This window comes from Panthera onca, chromosome A1 (assembly GCF_046562875.1).
Source record: "Panthera onca isolate mPanOnc1 chromosome A1, mPanOnc1 haplotype 2, whole genome shotgun sequence".
NCBI classification, from domain to species: domain Eukaryota; kingdom Metazoa; phylum Chordata; class Mammalia; order Carnivora; family Felidae; genus Panthera; species Panthera onca.
The window spans coordinates 70,817,107-70,839,938 of record NC_138339.1 but is presented as its reverse complement, the minus strand read 5'-3'; the positions used below and the strand labels follow the sequence as shown (position 1 = coordinate 70,839,938).

At 40.7% G+C, this 22,832-nt stretch overlaps 1 protein-coding gene across 3 annotated transcripts in view; it reads right to left on the bottom strand.

Annotated features, from left to right (window-relative positions):
- The window catches only part of FBXL17 (F-box and leucine rich repeat protein 17), a 497,950-nt gene extending 483,955 nt beyond the window's left edge, over window positions 1–13,995 (bottom strand). The window contains exon 1 of one of the 3 annotated variants that reach the window (XM_060635240.3): window positions 12,625–13,995. In XM_060635240.3, coding sequence (XP_060491223.3) covers window positions 12,625–13,617 — 993 coding nt within the window. In that variant the 5' untranslated portion in view covers window positions 13,618–13,995. The remainder of the gene's footprint in view (window positions 1–12,624) is intronic. The other 2 variants (XM_060635241.3, XM_060635238.3) reach the window with 2 other exon arrangements.
- Between the last annotated feature and the right edge of the window lie 8,837 nt (window positions 13,996–22,832).

The following is a 22,832-nucleotide window of genomic DNA, read 5'->3' as shown; positions in this document are numbered from 1 at the left end:
CTTGAGTTCGAGCCCTGCATTAGACTGTCTGATATCAGCATGGAACCCACTTCAGATTCTCTGTCCCTCTCTCTCTTTGCCCCTCCCCTACTAATGCATGCACACTCTCTCGCTCTCTCTCAAAAATAACCATTAAAAAAAAATAGACATCATTGCCAACCTTACAGAAACAGAATTATAGAATACTATGGCAACTAAACAACCTAGATGAAATGGACAAATTCCTAGAAGCATACAAACTTAAAAAAAATAATAAAACTGACTCAAGAAGAGAAAATCTGAATAAAAAGTAAAAATACTAAATCAGTAATCAAAAAACTTCCAACAAAGAAATGCCAAGGAACAGAGGGCATAATTAGTGATACATCTGAAGAACTAATACTAATCCTTAAATTCTTCCAAATTGGAGGATGAGGGAACATTTCCTAACTCATTCTATGGAGTCAGATACCAAAGCCAAACAAAGACATCCCGAGAAAACTACAGACCAATGTCTTTTATGAAAACAGATGCAAAAATCTTCAACAAAATATCAGCAAACTTATACCAGTACATATTAAAAGTATTATATACCATGGTCAAGTAGGATTTATCACAGAAATGCAAAAGTGATTCAAAATGTAAAAAATAAATACATTTAATGAACCATATTACTGAAATGAAGGGGGGTTTTCTGTATAAATTTTTATTTTTATTACCTATGAATTCTACCCTCCTCCCCTAGATCAAGAAGGCAGACACAATAGCATTTTTGATGGTTTGCATTCCTTTTTGAATATACAAGTTTCCATTTGTTTCATTGCTTTTCAAACTAAAATACATCTTTTAGAATTTCCTGCAGCTCAAACGAGTTGATGAACATTTTCTCAGGTTTTATTCATGACATAATATCATTGTTTCTTTTTTCCTGAAACAATTGTTGATCGTATATAGAATTCTGGGTTGATAGTTTAGGGGCTTTTTGTGTTGTTTTTTTTTCCCACTCATCACTGTAAAGATGTTGGTCCAATATCCTCTAAAATCCATTATTTTTGAAGCTATGGATCCTTTGAAAATATTGTTCCATTTAGATACAGTGCAATTTTCCTCTCACCATTTTAGATGTTGAAGGGGTTTTTTTAATGACCATCTCAACAGACAACAGATACACAAAAGCAATTGACAAAATCCAATACCCTTTCTTGATAAAAATACTCATAAAACTATAAATAAAAAGAATCTTCCTTAACTTGATAGATGGCACATCTATTAAAAACCTACAGCTAACATTATACTTAATGATGAAAGATGAAAGGTTTTTCCTGAGATAAAGAACAAGACAAGGCTGTCTGCTGTCTCCATTGGGGTACTAGAGATTCTGGCCTGGGCAACTATGCACGAAAAAGAAATGAAAGGCATCCAGGAAAGGAAGAACTAAGGTGTTCTCTAGTCACAGATATCATGATCTTATATATTACAAAAATCCTAAAGAACACACAAATAATTTAGAGCTAATAAGTATTTCCGCATATTAACAATAACTCAAAAATGAAAACATTTCCATTTATAATACTAAAAAAATAAAATACTTTTTTATAGATTCCATTTCCTTCTATTGAGAGTCACCATTTGTCGGGTCAGTATCATCATATTCTGCTATCACTTGAAAACGTTTCCTTCTATTCTTTTAACATGTTTATAATAGCATTTTGAAGTTTTTATCTTTTAAGTCTAATATTTGAGTCCACTCAGGTATTTTCTATTAACTGCACTCTTTTCTCTCAGTATAGGTCACGTTTTTCTGACTCTTGACATGTCTCCTGGCTTTTTGTTAAAAACAAGACATTTTAGATAACTTATTATCAAAAATATACCAACTCTGGAATTTATTTTTCAGAATTTTTTGAAAGATTTTATGTTTAAAGTAATCTCTACACCCAAAAAGGGACTTGAAATCACAACCCTGAAATCAAGTCATATGTTCTAATGACTGAGCCTGCCAGTCACCCCCAGAATTTTTTAATTTCCCTGGCCTTAAAGAGTGGGATCTATGTCTCCTGCAATGTCAACATCTCTGCTCAGGTTTTAATACTTACCTATTTTTTTTTTCACTATGGCTTCCTAAGGAGGTTACCCTTTATCTGCATAGCTTAGTTTTCAGCTAGTTATCTGGGCAAAGGTATGCTCACACATTTCAAACCTGCTCTTCAATCTGTGTGTGGGATGGGAAGAGCACATTCAAGCCTTGGCCAGTTCTCAAGTTTGCCTTGGCCCCTGCTTTCTGCTAGACACTTTCAGGTGTCCCCAGCACATATGCATAGTTTCACCAGGGATACATGGAGAACTTATCCCTTTATGGTATTCTCAATTCCAAGGTCTGCCTGTTAAAAACCTGGCTGGTCCCCCACGCATCCCAATTAGCACCACAATCTCACACTTGCAAATAATGTGAGTTTTCCCTGTTTCCCATCAAGTTCATCACTTTAAGTTGACAAATACATGTTTTCACTTGCTGCCACAAACCAGCAGGGCCGCTGGTTTCCCAAACTTTCATTCTTGCCACAGGAACTGGGGAGAGGTGGGGCACACAGTAGGGGTCTTCATGCAAGAATGCTGTAGATATCAACCGTTCTTAAAAGCTCTAGCTGTTTTCCTAAAAATAAGTGCTTCTGAATTTTTGCCTGCCAAATTTCCATAGCCCAAATAGTTTCAGACAATTTTACCTAGTTTTACTTTATTTTTGTGGAGAGCAGTCACCAAACTCTTCATGCAGCCATAGCTGGAAGTCCCTCTCTTGTGGATGTTTTTTATGCTCACCTTCCCCATTTTATAAAATGAGAAATAAAGATTCTGGGAAAGTATATCATTTGTTTAAGGTTAAAGGACTTATGTGGTTTTAAAGGGCTAATTTGTCCCTTAACAAGTAGAAGATATGTGGAACATGGTCAGTGGAACCAAAAAGCACCTTGTTTAAAATACATCTGACTTTGGGGTGCCTGGGTGTTTCAGTCTGTTAAGCATCTGATTCTTGATTTCAGTTCAGGTCATGATCTCACAGTTCCAGTTTGTGAGTTCAAGCCCGGTATCAGGCTCTGTGCTAACCAGTGCAGAGCCTGCCTGGGATCCTCTCTCACTTCCCCTCTCTTTCTTCCTCTCTCTCTCTCTCACTCACTCACTCTACGCTCCCCTGCCCCCCATCGGCCTGCCCACACCCCCACTCCCTGCATGCTCTCTCTCAAAATAAAGTTTACAAAAATAAATATGTCTGAATTTGGTTTGTACCTTCCTTGAACATTAGTTTTCTTTTTTGTAAAAGTGAGATGATTGTTCTAATCCACAGATAATTGACTAAATCTAGGTGGAGCTACATGAGTCTTAGTTATCCAGCTGAAAGGAAATTTAATAAGCAGGTGAAGTGTAGATAAAACCAGTACTAGGAAAGATGGGTATGAGTAAAAAAGTAAAAACACTAAGCTGATATGCCAATGCATACTTAATAGATCTTTGCATATTGTTTGTGGTAGGCAACCTGCACAATGGTCCCCAATGAGCTCACCTCCTGATATTTACACTTGTGTAATCCTCTCCTTGAGTGTGAGCTGGATTTAATGACTCACTGATAAAGAACAGAGTATGGCAGAAGTGACAGGATGTTACTTCCAAGATGAAGTTAAAAAAATGCTTCCATTTTTGGGTGTTCTAGGATCTGTTGCTCTGGAAGAAGTGGGCTGCCATGTTGCTATTATCTCTATGGAGAAGCCACAGGGCATGGCAAGGAAATTAACCATCTAGCCAACAGCCAATGCGGACCTGAGGCCTGCCAAGCATTTCACAAATAAGCTTGGACAGGAATTCTGGAGCCCCAGTTGAGCAGATCCAGCCAACACCTTGATTACAGCCTCATAAGAGACCCTTGACCAAAGGGACCCATCTCAGTCTCACAGGGATTATTATCCCACAGAAAATATGAAATAATAAATGTTTGTGGTTTTAAACTGCTAAGCAGTGGGATAATTTGTTACATAAAAATAGATAAAATAAAAATTTTCCTGTTCTTGTCATTAAAATGCTCTCTCTCCCATATCTTAACTCCTCAAAAAGTAACTACCTCTCTCCCAAATTATCTTAACTCATTTAACCAACATTTGTGTGTATGTACCCAGGTTTCTGCTGGAGACATTAAGACATGAGATGCATTCATTGGCTTTAAGATTATATAGTCAAAGGCATTTCCAAATTATCTTTGGATAATTTAAGACTTAAAAGAAAGAGTATTTCAAAGGTTGTTTTTAAAAAATTTTTTAATGTTTATTTATTTTTGACACAGAGAGAGAGAGAGAGAGAGAGAGAGAGAGAGAGAGAGAGACACACACAGCATGAGTGGGGGAGGGGCAGAGAGATAGACCCAGAATCCGAAGCAGGCTCCAGGCTCTCAGCTGTCAGCACAGAGCCCAACGCGGAGCCCGAACTCACAGAGTGAGAGATCATGACCTGAGCCGAAGTCGGACACTCAACCGACTGAGCCACCCAGGTGCCCCCGAAGGTTGCTTTGAATAAAGAGACCACAGGTCAGTAAAGGACTAACCAGAAACAACATTTTTGTTGAATGAAGGAAAGTACAAAGGGAAAAAATAACATTGGAAAAAAAACTTGGATGTTACTTGCAACAAGCCAGGAAATTGCTTACTTTACCACAGGCCTGTTAGCAATAACTTGAACATAACAGAAATCCAAACTAAGGAGGTGTAGGTATTCTAAGGATGTAGAAGATCCAGGGATCCATCATCTTGTACCTTGTTGCTCTTCCCTCACTGCCCTCATCTACAGAGTGGAAAATGGCTTACTCTTATAATCCAGGTGGTCTAGCCCTGAAAAACGGAAGAAGCAAAGGACAAACAGCTACTTTTATGGTATGACTAAGAATACCGTAAAAGTGGACAATACTTCCACTTACATCTTATCACCTAACATTTAATCTCATAGCTACACCTATGTAGAAGAAAGGCTGAGAAACAGTTTCTAATTAGGTGATTATGTGCCAAGCTAGAACATGGTAGATTCCGTTACTAAAAAGAATACGAGGGAATGGCTACTAGAAAATAGCAGTGACTTCTAAACAGGACCTGGGTTGAAAACAATATTCTTGATCTTTAGTGGTGAATCCGGAAAACACAACTAAAATATGAATTACCAGGGGCGCCTGGGTGGCTCAGTCGGTTGAGCGTCCGACTTCGGCTCAGGTCATGATCTCGCGGTCTGTGAGTTGGAGCCCCGCATCGGGCTCTGTGCTGACGGCTCGGAGCCTGGAGCCTGTTTCAGATTCTGTGTCTCCTTCTGTCTCTGACCCTCCCCCATTCATGCTCTGTCTCTCTCTGTCCCAAAAATAAACAAACTTTAAAAAAAAATTTTTTTTAAATATGAATTACCAGAAAAGGTACAAGTCATATTACAGATATAATCTGAACTAATCACCACGAGGTGATAGCCAAATATTTCTAATCTTTAAAAGATTCTATTTTTAGGGGCACCTGTGTGGCTTAGTTGGTTAAGCATCTGACTTCAGCTCAGGTCATGATCTCCCAGTTGGTGAGTTTGAGCCCTGGGTGAGGCTCTGTGCTGACAGCTCAGAGTCTGGAGCCAGCTTCAGATTTTGTGTCTCCCTCTCTCTTTCTGCCCCTCCTTCTCCCCCTCCCCCCCTAAAATAAATAAACATTAAAATTTTAAAAAAAGAAAAAAGATCCTGTTTTTAAGCAGGGCATCAGTATAAGATTTCAAAGACTTCACACTGAAGAAACTTTGAGAGAATGCACTGTTGCTTAGCACTTGGGTCATACCTATCCCACAGAACCTTAGAGTACTTGAAAATCAACCAACCAACACTTATACTTGGCCATTTTATTTCTTGATAAAGAGGTCTTATCTGCTATCAAATATGACTGCAAAAGTTTATGACTAGGCAAGTGGCATGCAAGTTATAGAAATACTTGAAAAGACTGGGGCGCCTGGGTAGCTCAGTCAATTAAGCATCCGACTTCGGCTTAGGTCATGATCTTGTGGTTTGTGAGTTCAAGGCCTGTATCAGGCTCTGTGCTGACAGCTCAGAGTCTGGACCCTGCTTCAGATTCTGTGTCTCCCTCTCTCTCTGCCTTTGCCCCCCACTCATGCTCTGTCTCTCTCTCTCCCTCTCAAAAATAAACATTTTTAAAAAAATTTTTAAATACTTGAAAAGAAGTAAATCTGTGCAGCTATTTTATACGGGCTCCTTTTGTGGCAGGGACTATGCTAGGTGTCGTGAGAGAGAGAGCGATATTAAAGATAAAAGACAATATTCTTGACTACATAGTGTATGATGCTATTTACATGAAATTTCTAGAAAAGGGAAACTATATAGGCAGAAAGCAGATCAGTGGTTGCCTGAGCTCCCTAGCTGCTCATACCCCTTATGAGCAAAAATTTACCGCAAAGCAGCATAAGGGAACTATTTGAGGTGTTATAAAACTCAATTATAATGATGGTTGTACAACTCTACATACTTCCTAAACTCAAAGTGTATACTTAAATTGGGTAAATTAAATATCAATAGAGCTGTTTTTTTTAGCAGTCCATGAGCTCTGTATTTCTACCATTCCATCATTTTTCTTCCCAGAACCTTTGATTCCTATTGAGAAAACATACACACATACACACAACAATCACATGTTATAGTCAGAAACAAAGCAGGTAATATTCTAAAGATTCAGATAGATTCCCTCTTTGTAATCTTCTCAACATGAACTATTTCAACCATATTCAACTTTTCTGGTCTTTTCCATTTTTTTTGCCATGTGTATCATACCTTGCCTCTTAAATGTTCTACTTGCATTACCTGCCAAAAGCTCGAAAGCAACATTTATTAAGCAGTCTCTTGAATAAAGCACCATTTAGAAAAACAGAGGCACAAAACATATTTCTGGCACTTTTCTAACTACATAGCCACACAGAAGTCACAGACTCGAAAACTAATTTCTAATCTATAATTTAAAATAATTTCTCACAATTTAGCGATTAAAATTTAAGGCACAGCAAACTTACAAAATCCCAACTATTACTACAGAGTGCTACTCTATAGCAAAGTATTATGAAATTTACACAAGAATGAGTTATATTCTAAAGTCAGTCACAGAATTCAATAAAATACAAAACTTTTAAGTATTTTGGAAGGAAATACTATGAAATGATGTGTCCTTCTGACACATATCTATTATCCTTTGAGCTCTTCATTGTGTTCTAGCACAAAATGTTCTAGGCTCATCTTGTACATTCTTCGTATCAGCTCTGTAATCAGCCATTTCTCCAAGAGCACAGATTCCTTTTAGTAGAGAATGGTTTTTAGAAGCTAAGATATGGATGCTAAGTGCATACATCATTACTGGGTATTGCTGCTCTAAGGCCCTCTCATATGGACAGAACTAGAGAATTTACATATAAATGTATGCATGTAACCATCACTCAACACTATTCTAGCTTCTTTCTCCACGTAGATGCACTTAGCACACCACTTGACTCCAAACTGGCCAAGACTTGGGCAAGACTCTGGACAAGCATAAAATAAGATATTTAGACAAAATTAAACAATTTTTAGGAAATTATTATGCTAAATTAAATACTTCCAAATATGCCTTCACTTACCTTCTCATATTCCCTATCATTTATAGGACTTGGTATTCCAGGGTTAGCAGAAAAATTTGGCTCAGGGTTATCATCTTAACAGCTACTCATCACAAGGCACCAAAATTTATAGACTTCTCAAGATAAGAAGAAAACAAATCTCACCTTTTATGCCTGATTAAGTTAATCAAGATTATCTGGCATTCTTCAGCAAAGAAAAATCTTGAACCTGACTTCCTCACGACATTCCATTTCAGAGCTGACTAAAATCATCCAAACTGCAGAGACATACCTTCTAGAGGTAATCTGGTACTGAAGGCTTAAATCAAGCATTCATGAAATGTTACATATTAATTTAGTTTCTCTTACTCACTAGTAATCTACATTCAAAGCTTTAAAAAGTGATATTACTTCTTTTGTTTGACTCCCATTTCCATTGTTTTCATCCTTATTTTCATATCTGGAAAAAAATAGCAAGTACATAAGCCTTCCCCCAAAGCACATTTCTCTTATAAAATTCTTCCTCGATCACTAAAGCAACCTGTTGGTAATAAAGCTGTAAAAGCAAAGATTTAATACCTAATGACACATTATCAGGGGCGCGTACATGGTGAGGCAGTTTTCTAATGGTGGTAATAGACTTTGGATCTCTCACCTCATTTCCTTTGTAAAGAAACAGGTCTGCTGACAGCAAAATATCTAAATATAAAGCACACAAAGTCTCTAAGCCTTAATATAGATCTCAAAATACGCAGTCACTCAAATAGTAACTACTTGAAGAAAAGTATTTCACAGCTATCATTTGGTAAAACTGTTGCATAGTGGTTCCACAATATAAAAATCTAATTGTTGGGGGTGCCTAGCTGACTCAGTCCGTCTGACTCTTGATCTCCAAGCATCTGACTCTTGATCTCAAAGTCCTGAGTTCAAGCCCCACATTGGGTGTGGAGCCTATTTGAAAAACAAACAAACAAACAAACAAAAAAACATAACTGTGATATCAGAAGGCAGAATTGCTTTAAGTTCTGAAGGCAATAGGTACCAGAGACTGAAGCTACCTTATTTGATTCAAAGCAATCCATCAACCAGTCAAATATCAACTATAACAGGCATAAGTACTAACAAAAAGCTATTCCCACAGTTGACCTTTCAAGAGTCATTCCCTACTTCTCAAATTGCTTATATTTACAGGCCACAATTCAACCCTACAGACCCAATTATAAAATTAGCCTCTGACTCATAAGAGCTTACAGTCTTCTGGTGTAAGCTCCTCCCTGCCATCCCCAATTCAGGAATCTCTTTCATAAAAATCTCTGAAAGAAGATTACTCAGACCCTCTTTCACAATATACTGAAAATATCTCTAGACCTGGACACAGTGAGAGGGGTTCCAGCCCAGTGTCTGCCTTTCATTATCTAAAATGTCTTGGGGAAGCCATTTCACTTCTCCATGCCTGTTTTTTCATGCAGAAGTGGGGAGTAACCAGATGATCTCAAAGACCCCTTTCTGTTCTGAAATTACGTAATTATGATTTTCGGTGAGGCTCACTATTTCAGGACATTTTCACACAGTTCTTATTGTTAGAAAGGACTTTTTAATTCCAAATATATACATTCTTCAATCCTAAAATTTCACTTCTTGAAAGCTACCTTAAAAAAAAAAAAAAAAGGACTCTATGTGCACAGAAAACATGTATTAACATTGTTTGCAGGGGCAGTAAGTTGGAAACATTCAATAGTAGAGAAATACAGTATAACAGTATGGAATACTATGCAGCAGTTAAAAATAATGAAAGGGTACCTGGCTGGCTCAGTCAATGGAGTATATGGCTGTTGATCTCAGGGTTTTGAATCTGAGCCTCAGGCTGGGTGTAGAGATTACTTAAACTTTAGGGGCACCTGAGTGGCTCAGTCAGATAAGCATCCGACTCTTGGTTTCCACTCAGGTCAAAATCTCACAGTTTCTAAGTTTGAGCCCAGCATCGGGCTCTGTGCCAATAGCTCAAACACTGCTTGAGATGGTCTCTCCCTCCCCTGCTCATACTCTTTCTCAAAATAAATAAATCTTAAAAAAATAAGTAAAATAAACTTTAAAAAAAAAGAAAACAATAAAAGAAATCATATACACTGCTCACTAGGAAAGAAAGACTTCCAAACCATACTGTTAACAAAAAGAAAAAAAGCAGAGCATGCACAATTCGGTGCCATTTATTAACAACAAAACAAAACAAAACACCTATGAAGGCTTACACAGGTCTTTCTTCAATGATGAAATGTTCTGATCTGTACAGTCCAGTATGGCAATTGTGACTGAGAAACTAAATTTTAAATCTGATTTCATTTTAACTACTTTAAGCTACTGTTCTAGAAGCAGTTCTAGAAGAACAATCTAAACTGGTAAGAGTGGTCAGTTACCTCTGGATAGGAAACTAGATGGGAGGGTAGGGGTGCACCTAAGCAAACTTTTGCCTTACCTGTGTTAATATTTTAAGGCAAGTTACATAAAAATAAAATTTAAAAAGAAAATCTTGTTGATATGGAGCCAAAAATCCGCCCTATGAAGCACCATAAAAAAAATTTAGTGTTTCTCTTTTGCTGTTTGCCCGGAGAAACTTTTACCTGGAAACAATCCCTTAAAAACAACCTTTAAATCACATTTCCTTACATTTCTCTCCCAAACTCTCCCTCCTCCACATCCCCTTTACAACTATAGTAACTTCTGGTATAAAGATACAGCAATACAATCATAAAGGCTACTGACCCACTATTAGGGAAGAAGGGCATGCTTTCTAAGAATGTTTCCAATAGAGGTGATGGATTTGTACTTCTCTACCCAACAATTCTTCTTGTACTATAAAACATTGTAACAGCTCCCAAAGTCTTCTTTTCTCCAGGCCAAACACCTCCAGTTCTTACCAGAAATAGAGCCAAAACCTTTTCACCATCACATGGCTTTTATTGAGACTCAAAACAACTCAAGTCAGGACATAAACATTTCTTAGAGACTGCTTAGTGGCATGGCACAGTCACCCACAGTATCAGCCTAGACATCCTGAACACCTGTCCATTCATTTGTGCATAAATATTTACTAAGAGCTACTTCACACCAGCCACTGCACTTAGGGAAGGAGATAGAGCAAGAAACAAAATATATGTTGACAGAGCCTCTGCTCCCAAAAGCCTTATCCCTAAAAGTTGGAATGGATTAGTAAACACTGAAAACCTCTATTTCCAATATTTCAACAGTCCCAACTTCCTTTGTGCCGAATACCACTAAGACCATGAGATCCACACGAAGAATCTTTATTCACGTTTCTATTAACAAGGAAATCTACCCAACATGTCTAAGGCAAATCCAGTAGGTAAAATTCTCAAATATCCCTTAGACCAAGTTCTCAACAGTCCACACAAAAATATGAAAAAAAATGTTTTTTGTAGATATTCTATTCTAGCAAAATTTATTCTTTACAAATTTTCTTTATTATGAGATCATGTACTTTTTTTTTTTTTTTAATTAAAATGTTCTCTACCTCCTGAAATTATGATTTGGGTAGAAAGTACCTGGGTTTTGTTTTGGTTTGCTTTTAAACAGTCTTACTGAGCAAGAAACAAGAGTAATCAAACTTCTATACCAAATATTTGTTGATATTTTGTCATTACTGATTTAAAAGGACTCAAGAAAGTTCGCTCTGCCCTAAAATGCACACCCTGAACACAGAGGAGGCAATTACTCCTCCAACAACTACAACTCCTTAAGAGTTAAATCATCACATTTTGACTCAAGAACAGGTTATGCTTTCCCATTCTTTTGCTGTATCAGTTACAAGAACATTACAGTAAAACAAATCTTAACGCACAGGATTATAAACGTTCAAAAGGTCTAATCAGAAAAGTATATTGGTGGCAGTAACACTGTAACTGAAGACAGTTACTTCAGTAACAATAAAAGTCGCCAAATTCTTACCTAGGTTATTTTTGACTAAGTATCTTAAATATCTTAGTCTTAAATATCACCCACAGTGAAAAAGGAGGTTTATATTTATTAAGTTCCAGGAAGGGGCTGGGAAATGAGGAAAAAATAACTTGCTAGCAGTAACTTAAAACTAACTTTGTCACTTAAATTTCTCAACTAGCATTAACAAAAGTGCAAATTTAACTTAGTAGTTGAAAGTGTCCTGTAGTCTCCCAGAGGACACTCACCTCTTCTCCACTCACCCATTCCCCCATGAAAAATACATTTGTCTCTACTTTCTGGCAAACTGTATGCTTCTATATAAGGGTTAAAATGTAGGAATGCAACAAAACATAGAATAAATCACAGGGTTTTCAAGTCCAAAAGGCCTAAATTCCCCCAGATGTGCCCTTACTCTGTGTGTGTGACCTTGGACAAGTCAAGCTCTTCAAGCCTCGCTAGACTCTAAGCTCCACAAAGCAAAGACCACCTCTGCCTGAGTTACTATTTTACAGTATCAGTGTCTTCGTGTATAAAGTGCGGTTAATATTTCATAGTGTTAATTGGAGGATTAAATGAGGTATGTATATAAAGCTCTGGCATACTGCCTGACCATAGTAAATGTTCAATTAAAGGTCATCGTAACTGACCTCAACTAGTTAGCTACCGAATCGGAAAGTACGGTTTGAATACTGTCAAAAACTAATATACGAAGTCTTTACCAGTAAATGTAAATTGCTTCAAGCGATAAATATTTCGCAGAACATCTACGAATAATTTCTAAACCACTGGGAATAACAGATGAATCCTGAATTGTTGTAACAAACCCAAACTATTAAAAACCACTGACGAGACTCCAAGTTTTTCTACTTCAAAAGAGCAGGCCACAAGCATCTTCCCCATTGGCTTTCCGATCTCCCCTTCGGACTTCTCTGGCTATCAGGGAACCCCCTCCTCCACGCTCAGGGGGAGGAGAGAGAAAACCTCCGAGGCGGGGGCCGGGGTTGGGGGAAAGCACGCATCCCTGCGCCACTCGCCCGGACCCACCTTGAGCAGGATGGATGGCGGCAGCTGGTTGATGTCTGGGGTTTCGGGGGGTGGATCCCTGTGACAGTCGCAGGGGTTTTCGGGGGGCTCCTGACAGTCCGCGTCGCCGCATTCACGCTGCTGCTGGGCGGGCGAGGGGGCGGTGCCCCCCGCTCGGACGGCGTCCCCGCCGGCCCCTGTGGGGGTACCTTCGGAAGTGGGAGAGGAGGACGGGGGGCAGAGAGGCTGCGGTGGCTGCTCGGGGCCCTGGCAGCAGCCGGCGTCGGGGGGCCGCGGCGGCGAGGCGCCTCCCCCGGCAGGCCCGCCACCGCCGCCGCCGCCGCCGCCGCCGCCGCAGCCCCCACCGCCGCAGCGGGGCTGCTTACACGGGGTACAGGCGGGGACCCCGGCCCCCTTCCGCTTACACACCATCTCTGGGGGCGTAGGGGGCTCGGCCGGCGGCGGCGGCCCCCGGAAGAGTTGCACGGCAGCGGGCGGCCCCAGGAAGCGCACGGGCCCCACGCTGGCCAAGAAGAGGCTCCGGCCCTGCTGCTCCCAGGCGGCGGCCGCGGCCAGCCCCAGCTCTTTGCAGCAGGAGGCGGGCGACGAGGCCGAGGCGGCGGCGGCGGCGGCGGCGGCAGCGGCAGAGGATAGCAGGAAGCGGCGGGCGGCGGCAGCGCAGTCCTCGGCAGCCAGGGCCGCGTAGCGCCGCGCCAGGTGCTGCGAGGAGGCGGCCGCGGCGTAGGCCCCGTCCCGCGGCGGCGGCGAGAGCGGCGGCTCCTCCTCTGGGCCGGCGGGGGCGGGCGCGCCGGGGCTGTGCACGATGAAGCAGAGCATGCAGGGCCCGCGGAAGAAGCAGTCCCGGCTCCGGGGCGCCGCCGGCTGGGGGGGCGCCTTGGCCGGGGTCCGGCGGGGCAGCCTGAGGAGAGGGCGGCGGCGGCGGCACCAGCTGCAGCAGCGAGGCCTCTTCTGGTTCGGGCGGTTACGCGGCTCCTTCGAGAGAAGGTGGCCCATATAGAAGGCCCCGAGGAGGGGGACCGGGACAGGGAAGTAAGGAGGCCCCGAAAGGCGAGCTCCGGGAGCGGGGCAGGCCGCTCTCTGGCTCGGCCTCAGGCCCGCTGCGGGGTCGCCCGCCCTGCGCACACACACGCACACACGGGCACACACGCGACGGTGGGGGGTGGGCGTCAGCTGCGGGCCGCCCGGGCGCCCGACGGGGGCTACATGCTTTGCCCCGGGAAGCCGGGAGAACGATGGGCGCGAGGTTTGGGGACGCGACGGATAGAGCGAGCCTGCCGGCTGGGCGACCAGTCCAAGCCTGGTTCGCCGGCTCAGTCAGTCAGTGCGGCGGCGGGGGGAACGCGAGGTCCCGCTCGGACCATTTTAACTGCGGCTCCGCCGGCGGCGCGCGCGCCCGCGACACTGCTCCGAGCCGCAGGAGCGCGCGGCCCGCTCGAGGAGGGGGCGGAGCTGGCGGCGGCGCGCTCGGGGCGGGCGCGCGGGCGCCCGGCTGCTCACCGGGGACGGCCGCTAGGCAGGGACTGCTGGGAAGAAGCGGAGCGGCTTGCGCGCGGGGTTCTCGGGGAGCGGCGCGCGCCCCTCCCTCCCTTGCCCAAGGCTTCGCGGAGGCCGCTGGGCCCACGCCTCTTTTCTGAGGCGGGAGGAGACGCTTCCGAGCCAGCTGTGTGACATCCGTTTGCTGACGTCTGTAGGTGTAAGTTCAAGAACTGCCATTGGCCGGGAGCCGCTGCGCTCTTCCCCTCACCCCCTCCCCCAGACTCGGATACCGAGACCACTAAGGAGCTGTAAACAGGGTTCCGCCGGAAACCCACTTGGCTCCCTGGTAGCCTCTCCGGTGCAGTACTAGATGCGTGGCCCTTGGGTGGTGTGCCCCTGTGTTCTCACGTGAGTGGCTAATTAGTGGTGCCGCAACCGCTGTGTATTTCACTTGTGTTTATACTTGTTGCTTGTGGCCAACTGCAGAGTTCATAACTTTATTTCAAAGTGAAAGCGTAGATCACGTTACCTTTGCACGCCAAAAAGATACAAAGTTTCCCAACCGAGTGAGTCATCCGGCATCCCAGACTACAAGCTACAGAGTGCTACTATCGTCTGCACTCCTGGAGTCCCATCGACCACCCATCGTATACCTTGAAAATGATTGTGCAGTGCCTACTATAGAATAAAGGGTTCTGAACGGACCTTGATGATCCCCAAGAGAAAGAGGGAATAGGCTTTGCAGACAGCCATTTACAAGGTTTGAGTGTAATGGGATCCAAGAAGTAGGACAATGATCAGAGCAGTACCTAGTATTGAGAGAAGGTTAGGTTTCACGAGGGACAAATTCGAAAAGGCTTAAATGATGGGAATGCGTCAGTATAAGGGAGGAGATAAGCCAGCAAGGCCCCTGCGATGGTGGGATGGCAGAGTATCTTAGGAGGAGTATCGTCTTCACTGATTGGGAGGAATAGGGAAAGATACATAAAAAATGGCTACAGATAGGGAGATATGAAAGTGAGAAAGTTCCTGTCACATAGTCTCTATTTTCCTTTAAGTGGAGCCTGCTTACCTGCTGAAGAGTGGAGGCAAAGTGGCAGGTGTTTTTAAAAGCTGCTAAGGATAACTTGAGAAAACTGAGGAAGCAATTATTTCAAGATTCAAGGCCAATCAGTGTAGAGACCATTGTCTGAGTCTGTGTGACTCCCACCCCTGTGGCCAACCTCCCCCAGCCTTTGCTCAAACATACCATCCAACCTTTGCTAATAACGGCTTCTTTGTCAAGAATGACTTTTATTTTAGACCTTCCAGCACTCAGGGATCTCCATTGCTGAGCTTGATCACAGCCAGGTAGAATCCCTGGGAACCTAGAGGCAAATACTTGTTGGAGGGTTTTTACGTATCACTCACTATCAGAAGGCACTGCCCAAACTACGTTTCTGCAGATGTTATACACACAGCTTTCATCCCTCTGGGACTGTATAGGAATCTTCTCTGGCTCCAAAGGTCCAATACTGAGGAGGAGAATTAAGAGGTGACAGGGGTTGCCTGAGGCCTTGTAACAACAGGTCCTTTGTGATCTCTACCAAGCTGCACTCTGAACAAAAGTTGATGTTCTAAATCTTCTTATTACTTAATGTCAAGATTATGGACCCATTAGTTTCCTATTAATTAAACATGCACTATGACATAACAATTCCACTCCCGTATTTACTCAAATATAAAAGCCTATCTGCACAAAAATATTCATAGCAGTTTTATTCATGATCAGCAAAATCTGTAAACAACCCAGATGTCCATCAGTAGAGAATGGATAAATAAGCTGGTACACTAATTTGATGGAATATTACTCAGTAATTGAAAGAAAAAAAACAAAAAAACATGGATAAATGTCCCAAACTTAGGCTAAATCAGATTCTTGAGTTGGGGCCCTCAAATCGCTACCTGATTTTAACAAGCTCCCCACGTGATCAATACCCAGCTTGACACCATGCAGATCTATCAGAACTGCACATATAATCTAACTCCAACTTCTTAGCTTTCAGAATATGAGGCAAGTGACTGAAATTGTTGAAAGGGTTTCTGAAGTTCACAGAACTAATTCTTCCAATTCCAGAGGCATTCAACCACAAACAGGTGGCTGTTTTTCTCTTTACCACAGCATGTAGCAATCTTGTGTATTTTAGTAATGATTAAGTAAGCTACTGCTGTGGTCATCAGAGCTGTGATGAGTTTTAGAACTAAGTATCCTAAATAATAACACTGATAAATATTCAGGAAACAGTTATGAGTAAGAGTTGTAAGTAGCAACTTAGAAACAATTATAACACTTGATGGTTTTGTTAGAAAAATAAAAGCAGCTTCTGAACAACCAGAAGCTGGCTTGGAACTCTTAGCTAGGCCTTGGTGTCTCTGGCATTCTCAGCTAGGTCTGAGTGTTCTGTTGAACGTAAACAATCTTACAAAACATCAATATCAGTCATGGCCACTCTGTAACCATAATAGACAGGCCCAATATAAGACCCCTCCTGGATGGCTCAATTGGTTAAGCATCTGACTTTGACTTAGGTAATGATCTTACAGTTTGTGAGTTCAAGCCCCATGTCAGGCTCTATGATGACCTCTCTAAAACTAAAAATAAATTAAAAAAAAAAAAAAAAAAAGACTCCTCTATAATTCTGTCTAAACAAAGCAAATACAAGAACATTCTTCAAACCACAAAAATGACCAAGCATTTCTGGTTAATATAAATGACCTGTTTCTTGACCTATTACAACCTAACCTTGCTCTATTCTTCCTACTAGAAAACAGTTATTAAAATATTCCATCATAGAATTACCTCTGCTTCCTGATAGCAGCCAATCCAGAGGAAAGCCTTGAACCTTTCTAGAATCACCTAACACAAGCCCAGTTATAATATATCTTTTACAACACCTTTTTACTGTGATTCTCCAGTTTCTCTTGTTATACTTTGTCCTTGTGACAAGTCAATAAACCCAACTTGGTTTGACTATGGGTGTATTCCTGCTGACATTGGCTGAGGGTCATTAACATTTGTTATAATCAAAGGTCACCACCCTACCTAAAATTACTCCCTCTTGATGCACACACTCTGAATTTATAGTGCTATATGTCAGTTATATCCCATTAAAACTGAATTACTCCCTCCTTTAATCTTTTCTTTTACCCTAATTCTATTTTCTTTACATTCAATATCACATGTTTGACTTTTTTTTTCTTTTTTTACTTTCAGTCCCTTCCACTAGAATGTAAACTCCATGAGGACAGGAACTTTGTTCAGTTTTTAGGGGCATAATCTGGTAACTGTATAAAAGAAGGGCTAGAGAAGGAAGAGGCTCTTAGCAGGAAGACTAGTTAAGACTGTTCAAAAGATCAATGGAGAGAACTTAAAAGCATGAATTAAGGCAATCATTGTGGGGAGAATGAAGTAGGGGTAGGACTGAAAATTATTTCTTATGTGGAGTTTTCAGGGTTTTGTAATTTATGAATAAGGTAGAGAAGAGGGGATGATGGATAGGGAGGGAATGAAGAACACCGAAATAGTGACTTGTATATTTAAGTTATTTTATTAATGTGTAAATAATTGTGAAATAGTTCTATAATATAAAATATTTTCATATTTGAATAAAGCTCTTACCTAGGGTAGACATGTGTTATGACATAGAATCACACTGAAAGCCAGTATATAAATTTAAAATGTTGAAAGGACAGCTTTTCATTTAAAGCTTTTTCTTTCTTCTTTGCTGACCAAGAATGTACCTACTTTGAAATTCACATTTGCCTATAAGAAGACACTTATGTATAAAATGCTTTAATGTTTGCATTTGAGTAATGATGGTTGTTGTAAATAGCTACAACATCCTATACCTCCAGGGATACAAGCAGAACACAAGTAACATGCTATTGATCCCACTGATTGTGGTATGTTCAACAGATGACCTAAAAGAACACTCTTTAGGAGAACACCTTGTTTTATGCGTGGAAAAAGCATACAGCATCCCAAGCGTTCAATAAATTTAATTCCTTATTGGCCTTCTTTTTGAAATACTCAAAACCAAAGATAATACACAGATCGGCTTTTCAAATACTCAAAGCCAAAGATAATAGAGAAAACAAGCTTTTGGAGAACTCCCAGGAGGACAATCTGTACTCTTCCATAGTTTGTTTCAGACATGATATAAAAGTTCAGCTGCTGCTGGGGCGCCTGGCTGGTGCAGTCAGTAGAGCATACCACTCTTGATCTCAGGGTCATGATTGAAGCCCCATGTTGGGCATAGAGCTTATTTAAAAAAAAAAAAAAAGTTCAGCTGCTGCCTGCACTGTTCTTCCCTCAGCTCATCTCATGACTGATTGATGCTCATCTTCTGGGTCTCAGCCCAGATATCACCTGTCACAAGAGCTCTTCCCTAGTTGCTCTGTCACAGTACATTGTTCATTTCCCTCACAGCAGCTACCGCAGTCTGCAGTTGCAGTGTTTCAGCATTGGTTGACTGTTGCCTGCATCAGAATTAAGCCCTACTCCCAAATTAAGTTTACTCCTGAGTCGCCAGCACCTACAGTTTCTAATCAGTTGATTTTAAAGAGAGAGTATTTTGAGTAGGTATGGTGTAATCAGGTAAACTCTTTAAAAGTAAGTCTAGAATTCAGAGTCAAGGAGAAGTCAGAGAGATTCAAAGCAGCAACAGACGCTTTACTATTGGCCTTGAAGAACCCAACTCCCATGTTGTGGAGAGGACTATGTGGCCCCGAGGAACTAAGTAGCCCTGGTTGATGGCCAGCAAGAAGGCCAGGCCTCAGTCCTGTAGAATCCTGAATTATGCCAACAAATACGTAAGCTTAGAAGAAGATCCTGAGCTGCAGAAGGAACACAGGCCCACTGACACCTTGATTTCAGCCTTGTAAGAACCTGAGCAGAGAATCCAGTTGGCCCCTTGCAACTATGAAATAATAAACAAGTGCTGTCTTAAATACTACTTTTGTGATAATTTGTTGTTGTGGGAATAGGAAATGTATTCAGCCAGCAAACATAGTCCTCTGGAAACCAAGACTTAAGATAGTCTACCAGGAGAAAGCAAACAATTCATACCTCTTCAAAGATTCATTCAGGGTCATGAAAGCAACCAACCAGGACTTAATACAGTGAATTCCTTGTTCTCCCACCTTTATATGAATTAAAGCAATAATTGAGGCAAAGCTGGGGCTTTAGTTTTCTTTCTCTCTTTTGCTTAAGAATCACATATTTACCTTCTACTTAAATTAATACACCACAAAGATGTTCTTCCATTTATACTTCCTCAATTCTGTGTCCAGCTACATTCTATATTGTAATTGATATTTTCTCATTTTCTACTGCTAAAACAGGAACTTTAGATAAAAGAATTGAGTTACATGTGTTTCCCTAACAAATTTTATATTTATCCTCTTAAGTTTAAAAGTTCTTTTTATATAATTTTAAAATAGTTACCTACTTGCTCACAATAAACAAAGAAAGGCCAGATAATTAAAATTACTTTTAATTACTCAGAAATGGCAAGCCACAATTCCACATGTTAACAATTTGTAGGCATCAGTACAACAATCAACTGAATGTCAGTGCTCTGGCCTTGTTTGCTTCACTTCCAAGTCTGATTATTTGTCGCAGGTTGCCTCTTCCTAGCCCATTCCCATTCATAACCAGCATCCACAAACTGAAGGGACTAAAAAAAACATTCAAGTTATATGTGTAATGCCTTCCTGGCACAGGTTGAGGACAGAGGAAGGGTGGCAGGAGTGGTGATGTGGGGGTCAAACTCACCTCTCCTTTGATATTCCCATACTGCTGGCTGTATTAATCCCTGGATTGGGGGAAGTTTATGTTGCCTCCTTAGCCAAGTGTTGAGACATTGTTCTTTGTCTCAGGGAATGAATAATATGCCTTGGATATAGAAAGGGATAAAAGTACTTTTTTTTTAAGTAGGTGTTAAACGGAGACCAACACAGGGCTTGAACTCACGATTTTGAGATCAAGACCTGAGCTGAGATCAAGAGTAGGCCACTTAAACAACTGAGCCACTTAGGTGCCCCAGGATGAAAGTATTTTTTTAAGTTTTTTTTCTTCTCTAAAAATAGACAGTTAGGGTCATACCCATGTGTGAAAGCAATGGAAGAAATGACTTGGAAATCTCTTTAACCTCATAAATTACATAAATTCCCTCAACTTTCTGGAAGGACACTTCATCAATACATCACCTTTGTTATATTAAGTAGCATTGGGTTTCACTTCTGTTCTACTTGCTTTTTAATTATATATTACATTTTTAATCATTTTAAATTTAGTTTGTTAGTTTAGTGTCTTTGTCCATTATGCTCACAGTATGTGATAATGCAAATGCATCAGTCCAGTTTGGGGTCCATTATTTTCTACTAACTACATGTTAAGATCCAAGTAGAGGGACTAAAAATTATGTTGTCTATAACGCAGTTGTTAAAGCAAACATAAACATAATCTTTTTTAGATGTGCTTGGTCAGTAACGCTTGCTTTTGAGTCCCCTCTCCTACCCTCATCTGAAAAATGGGTGTGTGTAAAATGTGGATGTCAGGGTCTTTTGTCACCGCCAAGAGAACTGATCCCAAAAGCTTGAGAACCACTTTTAGGAAGCATACTGTCCTTTGTGACTTCTTTTCCTCTCCCCACCACCTTATATATTAATTTCAGTCTTATTTTCTGGAAGAGTGTGTGTGTGTGTGTGTGTGTGTGTGTGTGTGTGTGTGTGTTGGGAAGTCAGGGCTTCTTCCCAGTTCCTATTGTTTTCCCAGTGATTTTCCCTGATATATCAACATATTTTCTCTGTTTTCTTCCATGTTTGTAAAAATTGACAGCCCTAAACATAAATGAATTAGGTCTAGCTTGAATAATTTGAATCTTTATTAGACTGTACATCAAAGGTGTTTCACTGCTGGCCTACTGACAGGTAACAAGTGCAGATAGTGATAGATGCCATTTTTAAGGGCTGTAGACCTAGAGGAACTATTTCTAAAATTAAGATAGCACTTTCCATGTCAATTTTGAAAGGATAATAGTTCCTCAGTCACCAACCCTGTACACATTCTTATAAATTAAAAAAAAAAAGAAGAAGAAGAAAATTTACTTTAGAAGTCTTAGGGCCACCAAAATGTGTTAGGATCTTCACCAAAAAGGTATGCGAAACACATAGCTGGTAGAAAGTGACTAGAATCTATAAAGAATTACAAGAAAGTTTGTTATTTCAGAAGAAACTCTAATTCTAAGGGAAATTAACCCTAAGACCTAGTTTAAATTGTATTGCCTATTTCATGCTGTTTCATCTACTTTCATTAACAACCAGCCTCCCATCACCCCTGAAATGTCTGTCTCATTTCTGACTATGCCTTGCTATTCCAGACTATACCTCAACAATATTGAGATTTGTTTCATAGTCTCTTCTTAGAGATGTAGTTTTGGAGAAGAGTCTATGAAGAAAATTAACAATCCTTTTCAGGCACATTATAGGAAATATTTGCTGAGATCAAGTTGGATAATGATTACTCTGAATGGAAATTTTGAAGAGTGGGTTAATGGAGGAATAATGGTTTCTAAAATAGGGGGGTACCTGGTTGGCTCAGTAATGGGAGCATGTAACTCTTAGTCTCGGGATTATGAGTTTGAATCCCAAATTTTGTAGAGATTACTAAAATAAATAAAAACTTTTAAAAAATTAAATAAAATAAAATATGAGCCTGGGAAGCCATCAGTTTTTAGACTACTGGAGGTATATGGGAATGTATATGTGTGAAAGAGCGAGAAAGAGAGAGAAGGCTTCTCCTTGTGTATTATGCTACCATCAAAAATAATTTTCAAGAAATACCAAACAATTTCTAACGTTAACTCAGTCTCTTCATTTTGTAGAGAAACTGATACATATAAGCAAGTAAGAGTTTTCAGGGTTGGAAAAATTCTGCAGCCTTATGACTAGACTGAGATAGGCATTGGGGCTGGGTTTATAATCTCAGCCAAAAGAGAGCAAACTTGAAAGGAGAAAACAAAAAAGACAATAGAGAAATGACTTTAACATTTTGGTGGGGTCTTTCTAATGGCACACAGTCCAGAAACTATCAGTTCCTGTCCCTGAGACATAGACCTCAAAATCATTACAGTAATTTAAATTGAACTCATAATGCGGTATCATCACACACACCTACTACTAGAATGGCTAAAATTAAAAAGATTGATCTAGCAAGTGTTGGCAAAGATGGGGAAAATGTAAAACTTTCATGTACTGATGGTAGAAATGCAAAATGGTAGCCACTTTGGAAAACATGCTGCCAGTTTCTTATAAAATTAAACACACAGTTACCATATGATCTAGCAATCTCAGTCCTAGGTATTTACCAAAGAGAAATAAAAATGTATGTTTACACAAAAGCCTATATGCAAATATTTATAGTAGCTTTATTCATAGTTGTTAAAATCTGCACACAACTCATTTTTCCACTAGTGAATGGATACATTGTGTTATATCCACAACAATGGATAAATCTCAAACACATCTTGCTAAGTGAAAGAAGTTAGACTCGAAATGCTACATAGCATACGATTCCATTTATATTACTTTCCCAAAAAGGCAAAACTGTAGGGACAGAAAATAGAGCCATGGTTACTAGAATGGAACTTTGGGGGGAGTTAGCAGTATTCTATAACTTGATTGTGGTGGTG